The following is a 21,015-nucleotide window of genomic DNA, read 5'->3' as shown; positions in this document are numbered from 1 at the left end:
GGGAGGGGGGGGGGAAGGTTGAACAGGAGAAATATGACTTAATGGTCAGGTCATTATGCAGACCACAGATCAATCAAAATATTGTCTCACAAACATAAATATTTGGAACTGCCTGAAAAATTCCATCACATTCACCCAAATTCCCCACACAAAGCTTCATCCTGGTGTTTCCGATGCTGGATTAATTTTCCTGTACCAAATGAACTCCCTGAGCAGCAAAATTGTAATCTATAAAACATCTAGGTACAGCAAACAATACTTCATCTTCAGAATTCCACCATAACTTCATTTGTAATGACATCCAACTTATTTGTTTTATTCTTCCACCATTTTATAAAGGTAATTTTAATTCTGAAACAAGCCACTAATGCTTTTATCTCCTTGTCAGCTGAACTACTGGAAGGAAAAACAGGAAACAGCTGGTCAAAGCTAAAGTGTGAAGAAAAATGCGTTCACAATTAAAATATTAAAAATTACTCAAAACGAACATTGCTTGCAAAGGCTGGATTTGAAAGTTTTGCAAACCAAAGGCAAAGAAACACTGCAAGCTAAACTAAATATGCAATGATTCAGAAATGTCTGCTCAAGAGAAGCATTCAAATTATTATAAAATCCCATCTCCAATCTGCTGGTTAAAGGAAGAAAAAAAAAAGAAACAAAAAAAAAGACCTCTATTTATGGACTGCCAGAGAACAAGAAAATTAATACACTGATGGTTTAAATATGACCCATGCTATATTTTGCGCTTGTTGAAAACCTTTCCCTATCTTTTCTACAGCCTCAGCCTGTTGAGTGACTTGGTGCTAATAGACCAAAGCCTCCTTTATTCTGATGGCAAATCCCTGGATGACAATAAAATGTTCACGTAGCAAAAGATTTTGCACTCCTGTAGTTCTGCCTGTATTTCAAGTAAGATAAGTTAGAAAAGGACACATAGGTAAGCCGGAATACTACTTAATATCATAAAAGGGAAATATTTAGAATGTTCATAAAATAATACTTTTTCCTTCTAAAATAGAATCATAGAATAGTTAGGGTTGGAAAGGACCTTAAGATCATCTAGTTCCAACCCCCCTGCCATGGGCAGGGACACCTCACACTAAACCATATCACCCAAGGCCTCATCCAACCTGGTCTTGAACACTGCCAGGGATGGAGCATTCACAGCCTCCCTGGGCAACCTATTCCTGTGCCTCACCACCCTAACAGGAAAGAATTTCCTCCTTATATCCAATCTAAACTTCCCCTGTTTAAGTTTTAACCCATTACCCCTTGTCCTGTCACTACAGTCTCTAATGAAGAGTCCCTCCCCAGCATCCTTATAGGCCCCCGTTCAGATACTGGAAGGCTGCTATGAGGTCTCCAAGCAGCCTTCTCTTCTTCAGGCTGAACAGCCCCAACTTTCTCAGCCCGTCTTCATACTGGAGGTGCTCCAGTCCCCTGATCATCCTTGTGGCCCTTCTCTGGACGTGTTCCAACAGTTCCATGTCCTTTTTATGTTGAGGACACCAGAACTGCACACAATACTCCAGGTGAGGTCTCACAAGAGCAGAGTAGAGGGGCAGGATCACCTCCTTCGACCTGCTGGTCACGCTCCTTTTGATGCAGCCCAGGATACGGTTGGCTTTCTGGGCTGCAAGCACACACTGAAGCCGGCTCATGTTCATTTTCTCATCAACCAGCACCCCCAAGTCCTTGTCTGCAGGGCTGCTCTGAATCTCTTCTCTGCCCAAGCTGTAGCTGTGCCTGGGAATACACACATTTGCACAGACAAGCCATCTACTGCAGTCCCAAGATTGTAAATAATAGACAGGAAGTGAAATGTTACAGTTCCCACGGCAACCATAATGTGCTTATATAAGTAAAGCATCTCTCATATGCACAGGGTCAGAACTGTAACGGCCTCAAGTTTGTAGCATGATGCTCTAGGTCTGCAAAGTTACTCAAGATTACTTCCTAATTTAAAACAGAGAAGACTGACAACAGTTTTCTCTCAGGGGTCAGCTGTTTGATCTAACCCACAACCACATTTGAAAAATTCTCCATGGCTCAGATACACTCTTCTGTTTCTTCTGAATGATAAGATATTCAGAATTATCATTTAGACATTTATTCATCCTAGAAGTATTTCAGTGTTGACTGGCTACACACACTAAAAAAAAAACAAAAACAAAAACAAAAAAACAAAACAACCAACTTGTTCTTATGCATGTAACTCTAAAATTACCAAATATTAACAGCTGGAGCAGTGGGAAATACGGGGGGGGGGGGGGGGGGGTCCTGCACTGGTAATTGAGGATATGTCTCTTCTGTAGACTACAGTGCAGCACAGAGCTACTAAGCCTGCTGAGATAAAAGAAAAAATTTAGCCACAGCATATGGAGAGTGTTTGGAAGAAGTTTATCTTCTCCAAAACCTAAGTGAGCTCACTAACAACTGACTGTCTCTAAGTCTATAAAACAGATGAGATCATCATTTGTTTGTAAAACAGCTAGGACAACAGATTCAAGTCCAGAAGTAGAGCTTACATGAACAGTAAATAAGAGCATATGAAACTGAAGGGCACTGAAGTTCTATTTATCAAGTTAATGATTCCACCTGAATTATTTTATAATGCATTATATGTATTTGTATTTATATAGACAATATTTCTAGTTTAAAATTACAGTTTTCAAACTGCTTAAAGTAAATTTTAATGTAAGTTCGCCATATTAAAACTCTATTAAAATGTTTGACATAAAATTATGCTTCCCGTACAGCAAACAGCCCTATTTTGCACATGCTTCTTTTTCTCCCTCCAATTAACCTTTTCCCAATAGGAGATTTTCAATAGATCACAACACGACCAGGATTTCACCCACTCTAATACTTGAAGGGAATTCCTAAATACTTAAGAACTAAGACTGCTGCAACATGAAACCAGAGCAGCTAATAATGCATCCTTTGTTTTGCCCACACTTTATTAATGAAGATCCGTATGTGTTGTGGTTTCTTGAAAACAATTTTTACAGTGTCAGAAGAATAAAATAAAAGTAATCATTAATAAGAGTACTTAAGAATCACTTTTAATCATTGTAAAAGAAGCTCACATTATTGGATTCAAAGTACAAGTGGTGGCAGCAGTGAACAGGCTGTTTCCAGTTACTGAAAAAGCTGGGGGGGGGGGGGGAAGGAGAGAGAAATAAACTCTTCTATTTTCACAACAGTTAATTAGATTATTCAGAGTCCTGCAACAAGTGCATGTGCTGATTTCAAGCTAAGAACAAAGCTTTTCATTGCTGTTGCACGTTTCCATACTATGACTCTCATACTCAGCTAGAGGACTGATGAGTGCATCCTAAGAGTCTTCCATCCCAGTTCAAAAATTATTATATCTGGTTAGAGCTCAAAATATTCAAAAAATAGATACTTTCACTCAACTTGCAGGACAATATGAGCACTGTCTGATACATGTGCTTTGCAGGTAAGGAATAGCTTTTAACTATATAATTTTCTAGTGAAATTATGAGGTGAATAAAAAAAACAGGAAAAAAAAAAGAAAAAAAGAAGTGGTTACAAATGCCAGGGCTGAACTTTCATGTTTCCAGCACTGTCCCACTTTCGACATTCCTCATGAAAGCTGTATGCTGCCACACTGCCCCAAGTCACTCTAGTTCCAACTGCTGCACTGATGTAATTAGCTTTGGTTGGTGTGGGAGCACCCCCAGAGCTCTCCTGTCCCTTGATACTCCAGCTCATATGCACTTGGACAGTACCCAACAGCTGTATTAGGTTCAATTGTTACTCCTTTTATTAAGCTGTCACCAGTCCATACTTTCAAGCAAAATTCTTTGTGAGCAGAGGCTCATAACTACACTATATCAAATCATTTTTCACAGAGAACCAAACTTCCTCATATCTTATGGAGGATGCCTTGGATATTGCGGCAAGTGTAATTTTACAGTAGAGATTTTTTCTGCAAGTCCTTCTTGAAAGTTCATACTGATAAGAAATGACTATCAATGACTGTCAACCCAACTTTTTTTAAGAAGACTTGAAAGCCTGTGGAAAAGCAAGATAACATAAACTCTATATGACATCTCATAAATTCACATTTTAATTATTCACTCACCAACAGAGTGATCTTTATATGGAACAGTTTTTATTCACTCATACCAGAGTAAACAACCCAAACTTTTCAACAGTTCATATAGGTAATGGAGATAACTTAGTTTCAACTGAGAAAGAATTTAGAAGAGTGTCCAATTCTAACACTCTAAAATGAGCTCTTTAATGTGCTGCAGGGAGATTTTCTAAAACAGATCTTCATGCTTCTTTACAGTTAATGAACAGTCACTAGAAGGAAAGTCAGAAAATGTGGAAAAACTGAAAGCATAATATATTGGTCCTGCCAAGACTCCCACACTGTTGGCTCTAAATACCTAAGTGTGCTCACAACTAAAACTTATTGTTCATAATTTGGCCCCAAATTGTTAAAGCTATAAGGCAACTACAAAATAATACAAAGTATGAAGATATTTATCTCTATCACACATTATTGTAATAAAACTGACTAGTTCTACAAACATAGGGTAAATTTTCTGGTTTTAAAGCTAGCGTTTAAAACTGGGGTAATTCAACCCAGAGCAAATATAAGTATAGTGCTTCATTTAACAAAATTCAATTTATTTTTACAGCACTTACTGAAGGGAAAACATAATTTCACGCCTATTTGGCTTTTCTTCTGCTTCCCTAATTTTTTTCCAAATAGCCAATTTCACTCAGGAACTTTTTTCTTTAAACAAAAGACTGCAACTCTTTTGCATAAGAAAATGGAAACACAGGGTCCAGGTAAAACAAAAACCATCAACCATCTCATCCAAATCTACTAACTACTTTAACACATGAATATAAACCTGTATGTCCAAGAACATGGTAATCTTAGCAAAAGGCAAACTACTCATGCCCAGTCAGACTAAAAATTACTCCTAGAGTGGAGAACACCAACCACTTACAGATTATTTGCTTTTTTATTATTTTCTAGATGTATCTTTTTCCTGTAAATTCAGTGTGCTGGAGTAGACATTTTATTTCAAATTGGAAAACCAAAAAAATCTCAAACCCCAAATTCATCTGTAATCCACAACATAGCGTAGCGAACTGGGGTTTTTTAATGAAAGTACAAGTATAGCATAGACTTTAGCACAAGGAGCGGTGTTACATTTTGGATATGCATGCAAACCTGCGAGAGAAGGGAGTAAAAGTCGATTAAAAGGACTGATCTTAAATAGGCAGCAAGAAACAAAAACCTGTGGGAAAAATTACGTAATCCTAACAGAAAGATGATATCACAGCAAATCTAGACCTGAAATTCCTACAGAAACAATTAAAAATCACCAAGAAGTGAAAGCCTATAAGAATTTAATTTTTTTAGGCTGCTTTGTGGGTTGTGAATCTCACGGAGTTTGGCAGGGCAACTTCACTAATAAGACTCTTATTGCCAGGTGATTTCATGTAGCCACTCCAGCAAGTCACAGTATCACAGTATGCTGGAGATTGGAAGGGACCTCAAAAGATCATCTAGTCCAATCCCCCTGCCAGAGCAGGAACACCTAGATAACGTTACACAGGAATGTGTCCAGGCGGGCTTTGAATGTCTCCAGGGAAGGAGACTCCACAACCTCCCTGGGCAGCCTGTTCCAGTGTTCCGTCACCCTCACTGAGAAGAAGTTCCTTCTCAAGTTTAAGTGGAACCTCTTGTGTTCCAGTTTGTACCCATTACCCCTTGTCCTATCATTGTTTGCCACTGAGTAGAGCCTGGCTCCATCCTCGTGACACTCCCCCTTTATATATTTATAGACACTTATAAGGTCACCCCTCAGTCTCCTCTTCTCTAAACTATAAAGACCCAGCTCCCTCAGTCTTTCCTCATAAGGGAGATGCTCCACTCCCTTAATCATCTTGGTTGCCCTAAGTCTTGCATCTGTTCTAACTAAATCAGATCCTCTTAGTGAAATAGTACATACACAAGGACTCTTATGCTTATTATTATCATTAGCAGAGCGGGTAAGTCAGATACTGTCAAGTTTTTGTTTCACTTCTTCAGAATAAATATAAGCTTCTTCATTATACAAATTCCATTTTGAATATACTGGAAAAGTATCTTAAAAGATACTGCTAGATAAAAAAAAAAAAGGATTATACTATTCATTCTGACAAAATATTTACAATTAAAGGTTACACAATTAACCAGACACCTGAGAAAAGCTACCAAAAATTGTTCTTCTGAACATACAGCAGTACTAACACTTTCTTTGTTCATAAACACGTTAACATTTGATGGAAAGTGCTTTGTAGTTAGTGTAACTGGCTGTCTAAACAATCAAAGCAGATGCTATTTCCATGACTGACAGTGGAAATAACATCTGCTCAATCTATCCATATTTTCAGAAATGCCAGAAAAGCATGCAACATAAAGATACATTGACTAGTGTTGCTGATACAACTCTGATGGGGGGGGGCTGCAGGGAGAGGATATTGAGCTCTCTCTAGTTTCAGAATTATAATTATCGTTTTTATTAATTATATAATAGTCATTTTAATTCTAAATACATTCAGAATCAGTAATCAATTAAAAAAAAAGAAAAAATATTCAATTATCTATTAAACAGAAAACTAGTTCTGCCTGGCTCTGTTTTCTTAAAAATATTATCTAAAATTACTATTTTAGATACCACATTAATAAAACAGGATAGCAAATATTTTTTACCTCCAAATCTTTTTTCTGTTCTTAACTCTTTGTTAACAGATGCCACCATCTGACTATAGCTTAACTTCATGGATATAAAGAAGTTCTACTACAGACTCCTTACACTATCCATGCATGATCAAACCCCCTTGCATTACATTGATGTTATACATAACTCATAAAAACACTATGGACACTACATGGAAAAAATACCTAATGCTAACAAATGCTGAACCACTATACCAAATCGTTAACTATAAAACACACCTAAGTGACAAATCTCCTCTCAAATCTAATGAAACCATTATTCTATCTGGAAACAGATGAGGGGCAATTAAGTTTTTTAAACTGTTGCCTTATTAGTATTTGGCATTTCAGTAGCACCTTAGCAGCTATGAAGAGTAGAAGATATATTACTGTACTAACTTCTGTCTGAGCAGAGTTAAACAAGCCAGCAGAATTCTTGCTTCTTAAAGCTCAACTACTAGCATCAGGAATGTAATGACACAGCAAAGATGGTACTGATGCCTACAAAATAAGCTTAACTAAAGAATTCAGCTATTATGCATTGCAACTGTGTTATTGCAGCTGTCATCTGTAGATACTGAGGTCACTTACCCTGCTTGAGAGCATCACCCTGCAGTAGTCTATTGAGCTGCTCAGATTTATTCTCTTAGTCAATATTACACTAGCAGCACCACAGAAACACCGTATCAGGACAAAAAAAAAAAGAAGTGTGCATTAGCACCGTGAACCTAGCATCTCACAGGGACAGATCCCAGAAACTCTGACTTCTGTAATTAGTCAGATTGCTAATATGATGCACCTGAGATGAGCCCAAGTAGTGGACACATTGTGCCAGGCCAAGCAAAGCCAACACCAAAGCTTGCGCTCTTATTATTTGTTTCTATGTTTCCATTTGCAGCATCTTTAATATGCGAGGGGCTCGTACTGTTCCAACATGGACAAGTAAATTTCTCATTAACAGATACAACAGCCATCTTACACACATTCGTCTGATAATGGCAAGTACTATACCGTGTATAGCCCCCAAAATGGTACACAAAATTAGGAAAAATATTAAGCATAAAGATCTTCTTTCTTCATACAACACATATATTAAGTCCAAAGCAGAGGAGTCTAAATCTGCATACAAAATATCTATAAACCATAATCATATGCTACATTAAACTATAAAATATTTAATGTATTTTCTATATAACGCAAAGCCTCAGTCCCACCTTCCTGTGTAGGGAAATTAAAAAGAAAAACTTATTTAGCAAGACAACAGTCCTGTGCCTTTCCTTTATTAGCAATAGAATTTTTATGTAAGGGATATACACAAATGAGACCCACATTTTCCTACTTAAAACATAAAGGTCTCTATTGTTCCATTGTTACACCAGTACTGCTATGAAAACTTAATTTCTCCAACTTTTTTTTCTCCTTGAAGAACAGAACTACTGTTCGCTTAGCTGTTCCAAACAGAATGCATGCTCAAAGGGTGAGATAAGGGGAAAGAAAGAACAAATTACCACATTCATTTACTACTTTCTCCTTCTTCCTTTGATTATTAGCATGAAAGCTTCCTACAAAGGCTCATAATTCATTAAATTATTTTAACCCAGTGCATATGTTCAACAGATCCATATAATTGCCAAATCTACTGTGAGTTAACGTCTATGTCTGTGAAAAACCATCTATAATGCTAATATAAACCATAAACACATAGAAATATTATTGAAGAAATAATATTTAACACTAAAATAACATAAAAATAATGCTAAGAATGCTTGATGCACATCACACATAAAGAGATTAAATACAGAGGTTGATAAGAAAAATATCTGTAGTCACCACTTGGGAGAAGAAGGACTTAGAATCATGTGATTTTAAACCTTTTCTGACCACAAGAAAACATTCTGTGTACTGTAATTACACAAAGTGTTTTACTGTGCCTGTTAAACTTTCTTACTACATTTGTAGACAGAACTTTTCCTAGTTAAATAGCTATTCAGTGAGTACCTACTACATTTATTTCTGAGTTTTCCATATGTACTACAAAAAAAATCTTCAAATTAAAGCCCTTACCCCAAAATGCTGTACTTTCAGTGTTATGCAGCAGCAGTGGAAAGTGGTAAAACAGGCATTCATGTTAAAAACTAAAGCACTCAAGTCAAATTGGAAACACACAATGAAGAAATCTAAACACATCCTTCCCTTTTCATACCTATATAAATAAAAATTACAGTAGACTTCAGCTACAAAACACTCTCCCTTCTCTCCCAAATAAGCTTGTAATGATAAAACAAATGTACTGAGTAGATATCATGTTAGGTAAATACATGGCTCATATTCATCCCTTAATGAGAGCATGACCTTGCACCATGCAGCACATGCTGTACCAGCAAGTTTGTACTTGAATATCTCAATAATGAAAAGCACTACAAGGCTTTGCAACTTGGTACAAACACCTGACAAATACATGTTCATAAAACTCTTCAATCAACTGGTTAAATGGAAAATACACTAAGTTCTAGAAGGGAATGAGGAGGGGCACAATTGTCATGGAGCCCCTGGGCCACCAAGTCCAGTCTTCTGTTATCACTGACGAAATTTCATATAATCCTTTTCATTAACTTTAGGGTTAGATTTGATGATCTTAAAGGTCTGTTCCAACCTTTCCCTCATAGAACCTAAATGATTTTATGATGCTACACAAGTCAGTTTTCCTTCATTTTAGTCCTACTGAATGTTGTTGCAGAGTCTGAGCACTAAGTGCAAGAAATTTCTTCCAGTTTTCAACCCACATTTATCAGGGATGTGCCATGTCATTTTTACAATAATAATCCATGCATTCAGGATTCCATTCTAAACTTAAAATGTTTTGTATTATCTAATTTAAGATAACACAAATCAGGGCGTTATAGGCACATTAATACATGTTATTCAATTATTACATTGTTTTTTTGATTATTTGCAAGTGTTGAATCATTATAAATATCTGCAACTTGGGGAAAATATGCTTTCTTACAAAAAATTTTTTCACTGTAATCTAATACTGCCACTTATCATTTAATACAATTTATTTAATGGAAATATTATACCATTAATATATCCATCAAATCTATACTTCATATAAATATATATGCATATACATAGATGTATAAATTTTATACAGATAAAAAACTTTACATTTTACCCTGTATCTATTTTAAAGAGAATTAATTTCAAAGGACGACAATATATTCTTCTAAAAAACACTTGTCAACGTAAGGTTCAACGCAGTTAAGTGAAATATCCTATTCAGTGTTACTAAGTGTTTACTAGTTAAAGGGGTTTTGGTTGGGTTTTTTTGAATGAAAAGGTCATCAGGTTATCAGAACATTTACAAAACAAGACCCAAAACAACAAAAACAGCACTGTGAAAAGCTTACCTCACACCATAAAGACATCTCAAGAATGGAATTAAATTCCCATTTTATTAAGGTCTGAATTACAGTTAGCTGTTCTGTTGTAATCCTAGAAAGCTTCAAGACACTGCTGTTTCTTCTTTGCTCAACATAATTCCAAGCAACAGTTCCTATGTGCCCTGAAGGTAATGTCCTAACAATTGCTCTCGTTCCAGTATAAACTGACTTTTTAACCTCTTTATCGTTTTTACAGAATCGTCTTATCAACAATGTAGAACGTTCCTTTTTGTTCCTGAAAAAATCCTCTTCCAAATCTTCTTCACAGCTATCGTTACAGTCTTCAAAATGGCTCAGAAACGGCTTTGAGGGCATTCTTCCAGTGAAGTTATTTCCACAGAAGTTGTGACCTGAGCACGCCACTTTAACCTTCCGTGATGCTCTTTCCAGACATAAATACTTATCCCTTAAAGTGTCTTCATACAGCTGCTGCTCATTTTCATTCTCACAATTATTTGTCAACTCTATTAATCTGCAAGTGCAGGCCGGGGAGCCAGTGGTGTTACCAACACCAACGCTTACTGGCTGCAAGCAGTTATCCAAAATGAAGCTGCTGTGTAAACTGCACAGAGCTTTTGACATATTCCTTTCACTAGCACAGTGAAAGTGAAAAAAGGCCACTTTATCAGTATCATTGCTGTCATTCTTATTTACTGCTGTCTGGCTTCTCAGCGAAGGTCCATTCATTTTCAACTGAATTCCAGCAAGCATGGCTCTTTCCAGTGAAGCAGGAATTCCAGTTTCCAGGCATGCCTCTCCCCCTCCTAAAGGATCACAGGATTTATACAGCTGGCTGCACGGGATATTGCTCTTGTAGTTTTTCTGTAAAATGTTACAGTTAATGTTAAGAAATTCCACTGAATCAGGGATGGAACTGTTCCTCTCCCAGAAGTTTTCATTACTATTGTCATTAGTCAGTTTTTCTTCCGCCAGAGAGAATATTTTGGGCACCGAGCCCTGAAGACTTTCTTCTTCAAGTCTGTTTAAGTATGAGAAAGCGTGTGTGGTTTGCCTTCCTGGACTGGCAGCATGTCTTTTTATAACACTGGTGTCCAAAGCATTTTGAGTATTTTCATCTCCAGCTGACTGAGCAGGTATCACTTTACCCTGTGCCACAGAGACAAGAACAGACGCTGTCATCTCCTCAGAGGTCATCTTGACACAGTCTTTAATTCCTAGATGTGTGTTGGGGATGCAGAAGGGGGAAGGGTGGTGTGCTGTCTACCAATCGTCACAGCATGATTTCAGTGTAATAAAAGGTTCAGTGCTAAGTAATATACATTGACATCTCGTTCTTTTTGAGCTGGGTTTTAAAAGAAAGTGTATTTCTTCACTGTGGGGCTATTAGGCTTTGCCAACCTTGGATTACTGGCAAGAAATACAAACATTTTTAAACCAGCTTTTTCCTGTGACATGGCCATTCAGCTTGTCTCTCCCAACAATTACTTCGTCTATCATATGTAGCACACACACTCTTGCCTCAGGTTGTACAAGATGACCAAACACATAATCCATGTCAAAGACACTTCTCTCCATAAGGCATCCAAAAAGTTGGCTTTCTGTAAAAAAAAAAAAAAATATTGAACAGAATCCATGGCACAAAATCCATCATCACAATTACAGCAGAAAGTTTGGGGGTTTTTAATGCAAAGAGAAAGAACACAAAACAACACAAGTTAATTATATTGAGACCTAGAGAATCCCAAAATACACATTTAAATCTGTCTTAAAGTCTCACTTGACAATTTGGGGAAATCACAGTAATGATTTATATATCTAAATAGCTGCCTTCACTTTACTACGGAAAGTTACATGACTGCAGAAAACTAATTTTACTGAAGCTGTAACACTGAAATTGAACATACAGGATATATTCAAAGAGAAAAAAAGGAAATGCCTGTTCTATAATGTTTTTGACATTTAGGCAGGATAGGTTAAAATATTTTGAAGAACAAAGTTATTTTTAAAGCTACACTGTCTTTTAAAAGTAATTATTTTCCTGTTCAGAAATAATTCTATGATAAATAGAAGTGCTTTGGTATTATGTGGTTTCTGTTTTCATTAAATGTTTGTGAAGTTTAATGTTCATGTTGTTAGCATGAAATCATGAGGAGACTACAGTATTTTTGACAGAACTTTATGACTGCAAAAGCATGAAGGCAGAATAGGGTAAAAAAATTGAAATATTAGTTATCTTTTTAACCCCTTTACTTGTATGCTTTAAGCTAAAAACATGCCCTTTAACACGTGCCACTAACTCTCAGATTCTTGCCTGCAAATAGAGTGGTGGAAGTAAATCTTGGAATCAGAAAATAAGAGGTGACAGATCAACGAAGGAAACAGAATAATAAGAGCCATACCCAGCTAAATCATGCGGAATTAAAATTAAGCATATATAAGCTTTTATTTCAATTTACCACATTTAATGTTTAAAACCATTGCATGTTATTAAAACTGTGGAAAATGCAAAAAGTTATATTAAGGCATAAGTTTACTAAAACAGTCTAAATTCACTAGAAATGAGCAAAAAAAACATGACTTTGAAACTTGAGTAGCAAAACATACCACAGAACTGAGGCAAATCACTGGCTAGGTACAACAACTTGATTACTGAACTGATCAAACAAATGTTGACCCAGGCACTATTTACATAAGCAGAAGGGGCTCTTTCCTTCAATTCAGTTCATGCAGTTTAGCTAAGCACAATAATTAAATCATCTGTAGTTGATGAAACAACAAGGACTGATGGGAAGGATGAAAGTAATTTAGAAAGTAATTTAAAGTGTGAAATCTATTTTTATTACTCTTCTCAAGTAATTATAATTAACAATTTTATTTTAAACTATTTTAGTGCCAGCTTTCATTTTTATTTATTACTGATTTTCATCCAAAAGCAGTTTGGCAAAAAATCAAAATGTAAAATGTACTCTTTGGTTAATAGGATGTTTGATATGCTATTTTCTCATATAATAAAATATACAAGTATAACTGAGTGTATCATTTTTCTGGGGGGGGGGGGGGAGGTGATGAGGGGAGGAGGGGTGAGGGAGTGGTGTGTGTTTGTAGTAAAAAAAAAAAAAAACTAATTTTTAATAAAAGTTACATTTTGCTGCAAATCCATGGTTTAACATTTTGCCAACCTGTGAACAGCATTCATTCTTCAGAGACCAGTTACCATAACTGCATGGGAAATCTCAATCTTCAACAGAGATTTCAATTTTATTGGTTTAACAACAGAAGAGAGATCAGAGAGGGTTGCAAAGGAGAGTGACAGAGACAGAACAAAGAGCCACGAGTTTTACATTCTCCATCCATTACAAAATGCTTGTGCATGCCAGATCAGCCAGAGGAGAAGCAAGAAGGGAAACTCAGATCCTGTACAAGGGAGAGATTTAGCACCAGAAAGGAAAATAAAAGCTGCAGTTCATAAAAAAGTCATGTAGAAGGAGATAGCAGTAGTTGGATAGAGTGGCAGGGACAGGACTTTAACTGAAGCCGTTACCAACGCAGTTCACAGAGCACCCTATAAAATAACTGCAACAGCACAACTGTAGAGGAGGTACAGTGGGAACCAACACCCAAGCAATTCTTTTAAGTCTATATTCCCCAACAGTGCCTCTATCATTAAATTGTACCCTGAAATTCATTTCAGTTCATCTTCTTCAATCTTGCCTATTTCACTTTCAAAAACAAACAAAAACCCACACATACAAGCACATACACAAAAAAAGGAAGGTACTTCTGCAATTACCTTATTCTACCATTTCCTATCTCTTTTCCCTATCCTCCTTCCCCTTCAAATCCCCACTAACAACTTATACAACTTTTTACCACTACACACTTGAAGAAAACTGTAAGCAACCCATCTAGAAAGTCCCATCTTATTTCTTCTGGCAATCATTCTGTGCCTTTGAGTCCAAATCTATATATGACGATGCTGATCAAACGAGAAAGATCTAGGAGGACTTATAAGAGAAGCAGCTGTTTTCTTCTTGATCTCTTAAGTTTCTTTCTTGCTATAGCAAGTAACAAGAATACTCTGTAAAGGGTACACAAAAATGTATATATATTTATATATATTAGTATATATATAAGTAATAGTCTTCAGTACTGATTTTTTAAGGATTTCTTTCATCTATCGAAACATGTCAGTCTACTGATTCTCCTTTCCTGTTTGCATCATAAAAACTCCAGCCAATCAAATGAAAATACAAGCCACAAAAATATATTTATTAATGTACTCCCTCTAATATTGCTAAGCCAGGAGTAAAAATTAATGGAATGGATTGACACTGAAAATATACCTCTTACTACATTAGTGAGCAAACAAAATTCTTACAAAACCACATCACTCTACAAGGCTAAAAAGAGAACATCACTATGCAAATTTAACATCACACAATAAACCTGAGATCATAAAACTGACCACGCATGTTAACTTTTTTGCATCTTTATAGAGAAGTTTAAAAAAACAAAACAAAAAAAAAAACCAACAAACTAATGATATCACTGATACACTGATTTGCTTCCATAAAAAGAAACCTGCAAAAAAGAGATAACATTTATATCCCCAAATGTCCAGAAAGCTCATACAGAGGCCAGGATTGGTCTTCCACAGTCCTCCTTCCTTCAACATCATTCTCCCACCTGTCTCTTATGCCAAAGTCTCTCCACACGTGTCCTCCCCAAACTACTTTTCTTGGATCTTTTTCTTTTCTCTACAAACTCTATGCCATATCTTCCCCAACACTGGTTTTGTTGGTCACCTTCCTCCTCAGCTCCAGAGGATACACTCCTGCCCATGTCCCTCTACCAGCATCACTTTTTATCCATGCCTATGTTTGAAATCCAACTCAAGAGCAATGTTTGACTAAGAGGCTCCCTGTCTATGTCCAGCTGTTCCCACCCTCTCATGACCACTGCAATGTGATAGGGAACTGATCCATCTCGAGAATTTTTTGCTCAAGTTACTTGACAGCTAGATCATTTTCCCAGTCCAGCTCATATATGGTTGTACTAACGTGTGCTACAACAGCACAGGGGAGAAAATGAGCAGCATGGGGGGGGAAATGCCACTTAAGTTGGTTTACACCTTTCTGCAATCTTCAAATGTAATTTGATGTTTCAGCTATGTCAATCTAGCAGGTAGCTGACACTAAAGCTGGCAAACTTGCTCCTCCCCTCACTCTTGACCTTTGGTCCCCATTTCTCCCATCTCATGAAGCCAGGCATCAAGAGTCCAGAGAGTTAAGTTGATTCAGCTGGCTGATTTTTCAGGAAATTATTCTTTCCATCCAAATGAATTGACCCACCTTGTGGCCACATGATCACTACACACCATGAGAAGGAAATAGTAGGAATGCCTGGTAGGGACCACACATCTCAGTAGTAGCTTCAGTTTAGATCAAGTTTGCTATGATGTCTAAATGCACCATGAACATAGCAGACTAAGAGAAAAGTTTTCTTGTGCACGAGTATGCTAAAATTTCATGAAATAGCTAATAAAAGCCATTATGGGAGAGCCTGTCATCTAGACAACTGCAAAAATATCTGAAGCTGTGGCTTTGCTGAACAGATGACAAGGGTTTCATGTGTCCCTCATCACACTCTTCTCAGCCTCTGTTTCTTACTTTAATCAATAGGTTTCAATTCACTATGCCTAGCAAATTCCTCAAACTGCTGGAATTCATTAGACGTGATGAAACATGTTAACACAGTATTATAAATGCTATCAAGTGTAAAACTCACCAGCTCAACCAATAAAACATTGTAGCTTACTGTAAAGATGCAGAGAAAGAGGGAGAAGGAAAGCCACTCCCTGTGGCTTACTTGCCTAGCTGCATATGGGTGGCCAAAGCCGAGATCTTTATATAAAATCCTCATACAAACATATACATGCATTTGCATATAAAACAACGCTGAAATTATTCAAAATCATATTCTTTATCTTGCACATTCAACTCAAAACACACCTATTTCACAGTTAAATCTAAATATAAAGTACATGAAGAAGACAGCTAAGCCTGCACTGTATTCAACCCATACTGACATTTTCTAAAGCCACTAGATTAGCTGAAGAAATCCATTAATATCTACACTGGTTCATTTTACAAGGTTTAAGTTATGTCAGAAATGTAATGTGCTCCTTCTATCAGTAAAGTAAAAATATAAGAAACTAGATCCAGCATTAGTGAATCATCCTGGATGCAGAGGTCAGCCAATAAAGGCAAATGAATAATGAAAATAACAATCTGGCAACCTTTCTGCACACACATACACAAAATGCACTAAATCTGAAAACATGCTCCATAAAACTAATTTGTCTACTTTTTTTTTTAACACTGCTGCATACACTGTTGTGGTTTAAGTCCAGTCAGCAGCCACTCACTCACTCCCCCCCATTACTCCGCTCACCAGCTCCCGGAGGGATGGGGAGCAGAATTGAAAGAATGTAACTCCCATGGGTTGAAATAAGAACAGCCCAGTAACTAAGGTATAACACAAATCACTACTGCTACCACCAATAATAATAGTGATAAAGGGAAATAACAAGGGAAGAGAATACAACTGCTCACCACCTGCCAACCGATACCCAGCCCAACCCGAGCAGTGATCTAGCCCTTCCGGGTAACTGCCCCCGGTTTATATAGTGGGCATGACGTGCTGTGGTATGGAATATCTCTTTGGTCAGTTTGGGTCAGGTGTCCTGTCTCTGTTTCCTCCCTGCTTCCCCTCCTCCCTGGCAGACCATGAGACTCGGAAAGTCCTTGGTCAGAGTAAACATTACTGAGCAGCAACTAAAACTGTCAGTGTTATCAGCGCTGTTCCCAGGCTGAGAGTTAAAAACACAGCACTGCACCAGCTACTAAGAAGAAGATAAAAAGACTGCTACTGCTGAACCCAGGACATACACTTTTAGACTTAAAGTGCAAGCTTTAAATTAGTATTAATAATATTTAATAACAATTATAATACTTAATAATTGCTTATTCCCCAGCCATCTGGAATTGGTCTACAATAGTCTATGTAAAATACCCAACATCAGACTATAAAACTGTATTAATTTATTATCACTTAAACCTATAATCCATGACTCAATTAACTGCCTTTCAAAGTCAGCAAGAATTCTGCTTCAGAAGGAAAAAAAACACAACAAAACAGAGCACAATAAGACTTAAGACGCACTATTATTTAGTCTAAGGAAAGGCATGTGAAGGATCAGAGCCATCGCACAAGGCAGTAAGTTGAAACTTTCAACTCTAGGCTGTCAAGGAAAAGATGTTTAGATAAATATTTGAGGATGTTGTTTGGACTGTGGGAAGAAGCAGCAACTGCATGAGGGGCAAGTATGGGATGGGTTTCATAGTAAAGATGGGGATTGTTTAGAGAAGCTGCATGCTGCCAGATTCCAAATGCAATCCAGTATGTAGGATGCTGTGGGAACTTTACAGGGAACTCAGTGAATGCCCAGCAGGGGCCAAGATTATGGGTGCAAAGGATGAAGGGAACTGATAAACAAGCACGTGATGTTACAGAACACATACTGGTGGTTCCTGCACAGCAGAATAGCAAACTGCTATTGAACTGGGATGGAAGGTAATTTAAGACACCTAAATGGCAAATTGAGGCAACCTGACAATCTTGGCTACACTGGGACATCTATAGCTATTTCTCCAACTTTTATCCTACATATTACATATAGATGTTGACTACTAAACAAAAGGCATTTCAGCACACACACACACACACAAAAAAACACAACAACAACAACCAAATAATTATATTAATTAATTCAATTTAATAAATATTTACACAGCATCTAAGGCATAAGCAATCAGCGAGTAAAATTCTTGGGAAGCAATAAACTACAAATAATTTGGCATAGTAATTGGATACAAAACTATTGATCATCTGACAAGACCCCAACAACTTAATATTATCCCAGTTCAAGTTCTTAATGAAACAACTGATTCGTAAGGAAAGTTATTTGTAAACTACAAACATCCATTTACATTTATTTTCTAGTAATTAAGCTGCAGTTTGTTCCAGACCAATTCCTTGAAGAGAATGGGAAACCCACATTTGTTAACTCCTCTTTAACTTATCCTGTATCATGCTCAGTATTAGTTTATCATTACAGAGCCTTATCTCAGAAACAAGTGGAAGATACCAGTACTAAAGCAGGACACCATGGCAATGTCATCAGTTTTCTAAACCTTTCTTGTGCCCGGGGAACCACGGGCAAACAGTAAGGAGGAAATAGCCAGACACTTAAAAATCACTCAAGATGTGCACAAAACCCATTTGAACAGTTGGAAGCAAGTTACGACAACATTTTATTTGGCACAGAGCATCATGCAGAACTTCAGACTTACCACCGTGTCCATGTTTCAACAACAACAAAAAAACTCTAAGAACTACAGTATTTATATATCCTGTCAAGTTAGAGTCTTTTTTCTAATTTCTAGAATACTTATCCAAACATTATCGAGTATTAGATGTCTCAAACTGTGCAAATGTCTACCAGATGGTGAACCTTCTCAACTGCCTCATCACTCATTGCTGCATCAGGCAGAATCTGAAGCTACTGCCAGATACCAGCTCCACTCTTCATTTCTGTACAAAATTCCTTTTCTGTATAAGGAGACACATTGAGAGAACCCAAGACTGAATTTATCTCATTGTCAGAGTCAGTTCTTTAGTTATTTCTAGATACGATCCACAATAAGTTGTTTAAATAAACTTCCTGTTTGGTGGTTACATGAATTTCATGCTAAATGACCTTATCTGAAAGCTGTAATTTCATCATCAACACTCACATGAACTAGTCCTCCTATCCAATGCACGACAATTCTAACTATTAAAAGCAAGATTATCCTTCTCTATCTTTGAACAAGTACTCCTGGAATAATTCCCTTAACTTTTTGAGGAACTGTGAAAACAATCTCACATGAGTGGGAAAAACTTTGGAGCAGAGAACTCACACTCATAGGAAAAGGGAGTACAGCAGAATTTTAAACAAAAAATTTCAAAGAATAGAATTCAATGAACTTGACTCTGGTAAGTAGAATCTCTCCGAAAGATTAAATAAAACTATAAGGAAACACAAAACAACTGAAAATTAATAAAAGATACTATATGAAAGACACGGACAAATAATGCTTATGCAGAGGAAAAGTAGGAAATACAGTTAGAAATAAAATAAACATAAACAAAAAAAAAGAAAAAAAAGTCAGCTACAAAACCAGTGGGCCAGTGCATCAGGATGTATTTTAAGACCTAAGAATTCAAAAAGGAATCGTGCAAACCATGCAAAAGTGGACAAAATTAAACATAAGGTTTGGGGTTAGAGCCAGCCTACTGGCAGGCTGCAGCCAAAGTAGCTGATCCTTCCTTCCCTGTCACTTCCAGTGAGGCATTTTCACTGTCTCCTGAACAGGAACTCCTGCAAGGAGGGGAATCAACTGATCCAGAGGAAAAGTAACCGAGGGCAAAGGAAAGACTGGTCTTCAGGCAGAATTATCTGATGCCACTTACAGCACGATCAGTTGACAGAGGACAGAGTAAGCACAAAGCAGGGTGAAGACTACAGGGAGAATCCAAGACAGAGCAGAAATGTAGCTACAGCATCTCACGTTGAAACAGCTTTAATGACTCATCAAAATACATTCTAAAAATTCATCTATAGGAACACAGACATGTAACTATAAAAACTTCAGAAGTTAAGGCAACACAAGTTACAACTAACAAGTAAGGTAAAACACAACAAAGCAAAGACCATAAGGAAAGTTCCATTACTTAAAGGTAGTAAGAATCAGTAAGATTGATATAAGATGAAATGTTCAACCATTTTTCAGAATTCAGATGTTACCCTCTGCTTCACTGGAATTCCTCACATGCTTATTCCTGTTTCAACGCAGGCAGAAAATCACCTTTCTCTGAAACTACCAAAACAAATACATACCATTGTGATCTTAAAAACCAAGAGCATCAACTCAATTCTCCAGATTTGTACTCTTCAGAGTGAATAACTATAGTTATTAAACAAATCAATTCTTTCTCTGCTCCTTATCAGATCATCCTCAAATTAGAGCTAGATCTGTTTAAAGCTAATACAATTATATCTCTTAATCACACTCTCTCAATTTTTAACTAGCAAAATTTCCTACAGTTTCACAAACACATTTTCATTTAGTCAGCTTGCAAGACATCTTCAGAAAAGCTTTGGTTATCCCCTCCATCATCCTCAATATTTTATGGTCACAATATTTATCAAGATTAAATATCACTGTACTAAAAGGGTATTTACTTCCATCCATGTAGTCCACTGAAAATCTTTCACCTTGAGGTCGAACGTGAGATCAAGCAACTAAACAAACGTGAAACCTGCCTCAGACATGCAGAAACAAAAAACAAAATGCAAGGGGACATGGTTCAATTGGGCACAAAGTGTATGATATTTTTCACCTGGCAATAATGGGCAGTAACTTGCACTATGCAGATGTTGCTTTGTTCTTCATCATTTCAACATGATGGTCTTCCATCATTTCACCACAGCTGAATCCTACACTAATTATAGGGTCCTCATTACTCCTATTCTTTGCATTAATACTCACCTAAGACAAAGGGGATGTTGTTCCAATGTTAAAACACTGGAAACCTCAACACTCATTTCCAGCTCCTCTACAAACTACCTTTTTCTAATTTCATCTAATTTCAGTTCAGCCCTGAACCAAACTGCTATGAAGGAAATATGCACTGGACACAGCACTAAAAGACAAGCACAAGTAACAGGTTTGTGTCTTTCAGCCCTAAGCA

The 21,015-nt window shown here is 36.9% G+C and overlaps 1 protein-coding gene across 3 annotated transcripts in view; it reads right to left on the bottom strand.

Moving 5' to 3' along the window:
• Positions 1–21,015, bottom strand: part of PLCE1 (phospholipase C epsilon 1) — a 150,434-nt gene that overhangs the window by 111,920 nt on the left and 17,499 nt on the right. For 2 of the 3 annotated variants that reach the window (XM_062619465.1, XM_062619466.1), the window contains exons 2-3: positions 11,584–11,756; positions 10,165–11,304 (exon numbers count right to left, since the gene is read on the bottom strand). In XM_062619465.1, coding sequence (XP_062475449.1) covers positions 10,165–11,304; positions 11,584–11,733 — 1,290 coding nt within the window. In that variant the 5' untranslated portion in view covers positions 11,734–11,756. Of the gene's footprint in view, positions 1–10,164; positions 11,468–11,583; positions 11,757–21,015 lie in introns of those variants that run through there. The other variant, XM_062619467.1, reaches the window with a different exon arrangement.

Source organism: Pezoporus occidentalis, unplaced genomic scaffold, assembly GCF_034315485.1.
Source record: "Pezoporus occidentalis ecotype Australia unplaced genomic scaffold, CSIRO_AGI_Poc_V1 ctg210, whole genome shotgun sequence".
Classification (NCBI taxonomy): Eukaryota; Metazoa; Chordata; class Aves; order Psittaciformes; family Psittacidae; genus Pezoporus; species Pezoporus occidentalis.
The sequence above is the reverse complement of the archived record's forward strand: the minus strand, read 5'-3'. Positions and strand labels throughout refer to the sequence as shown.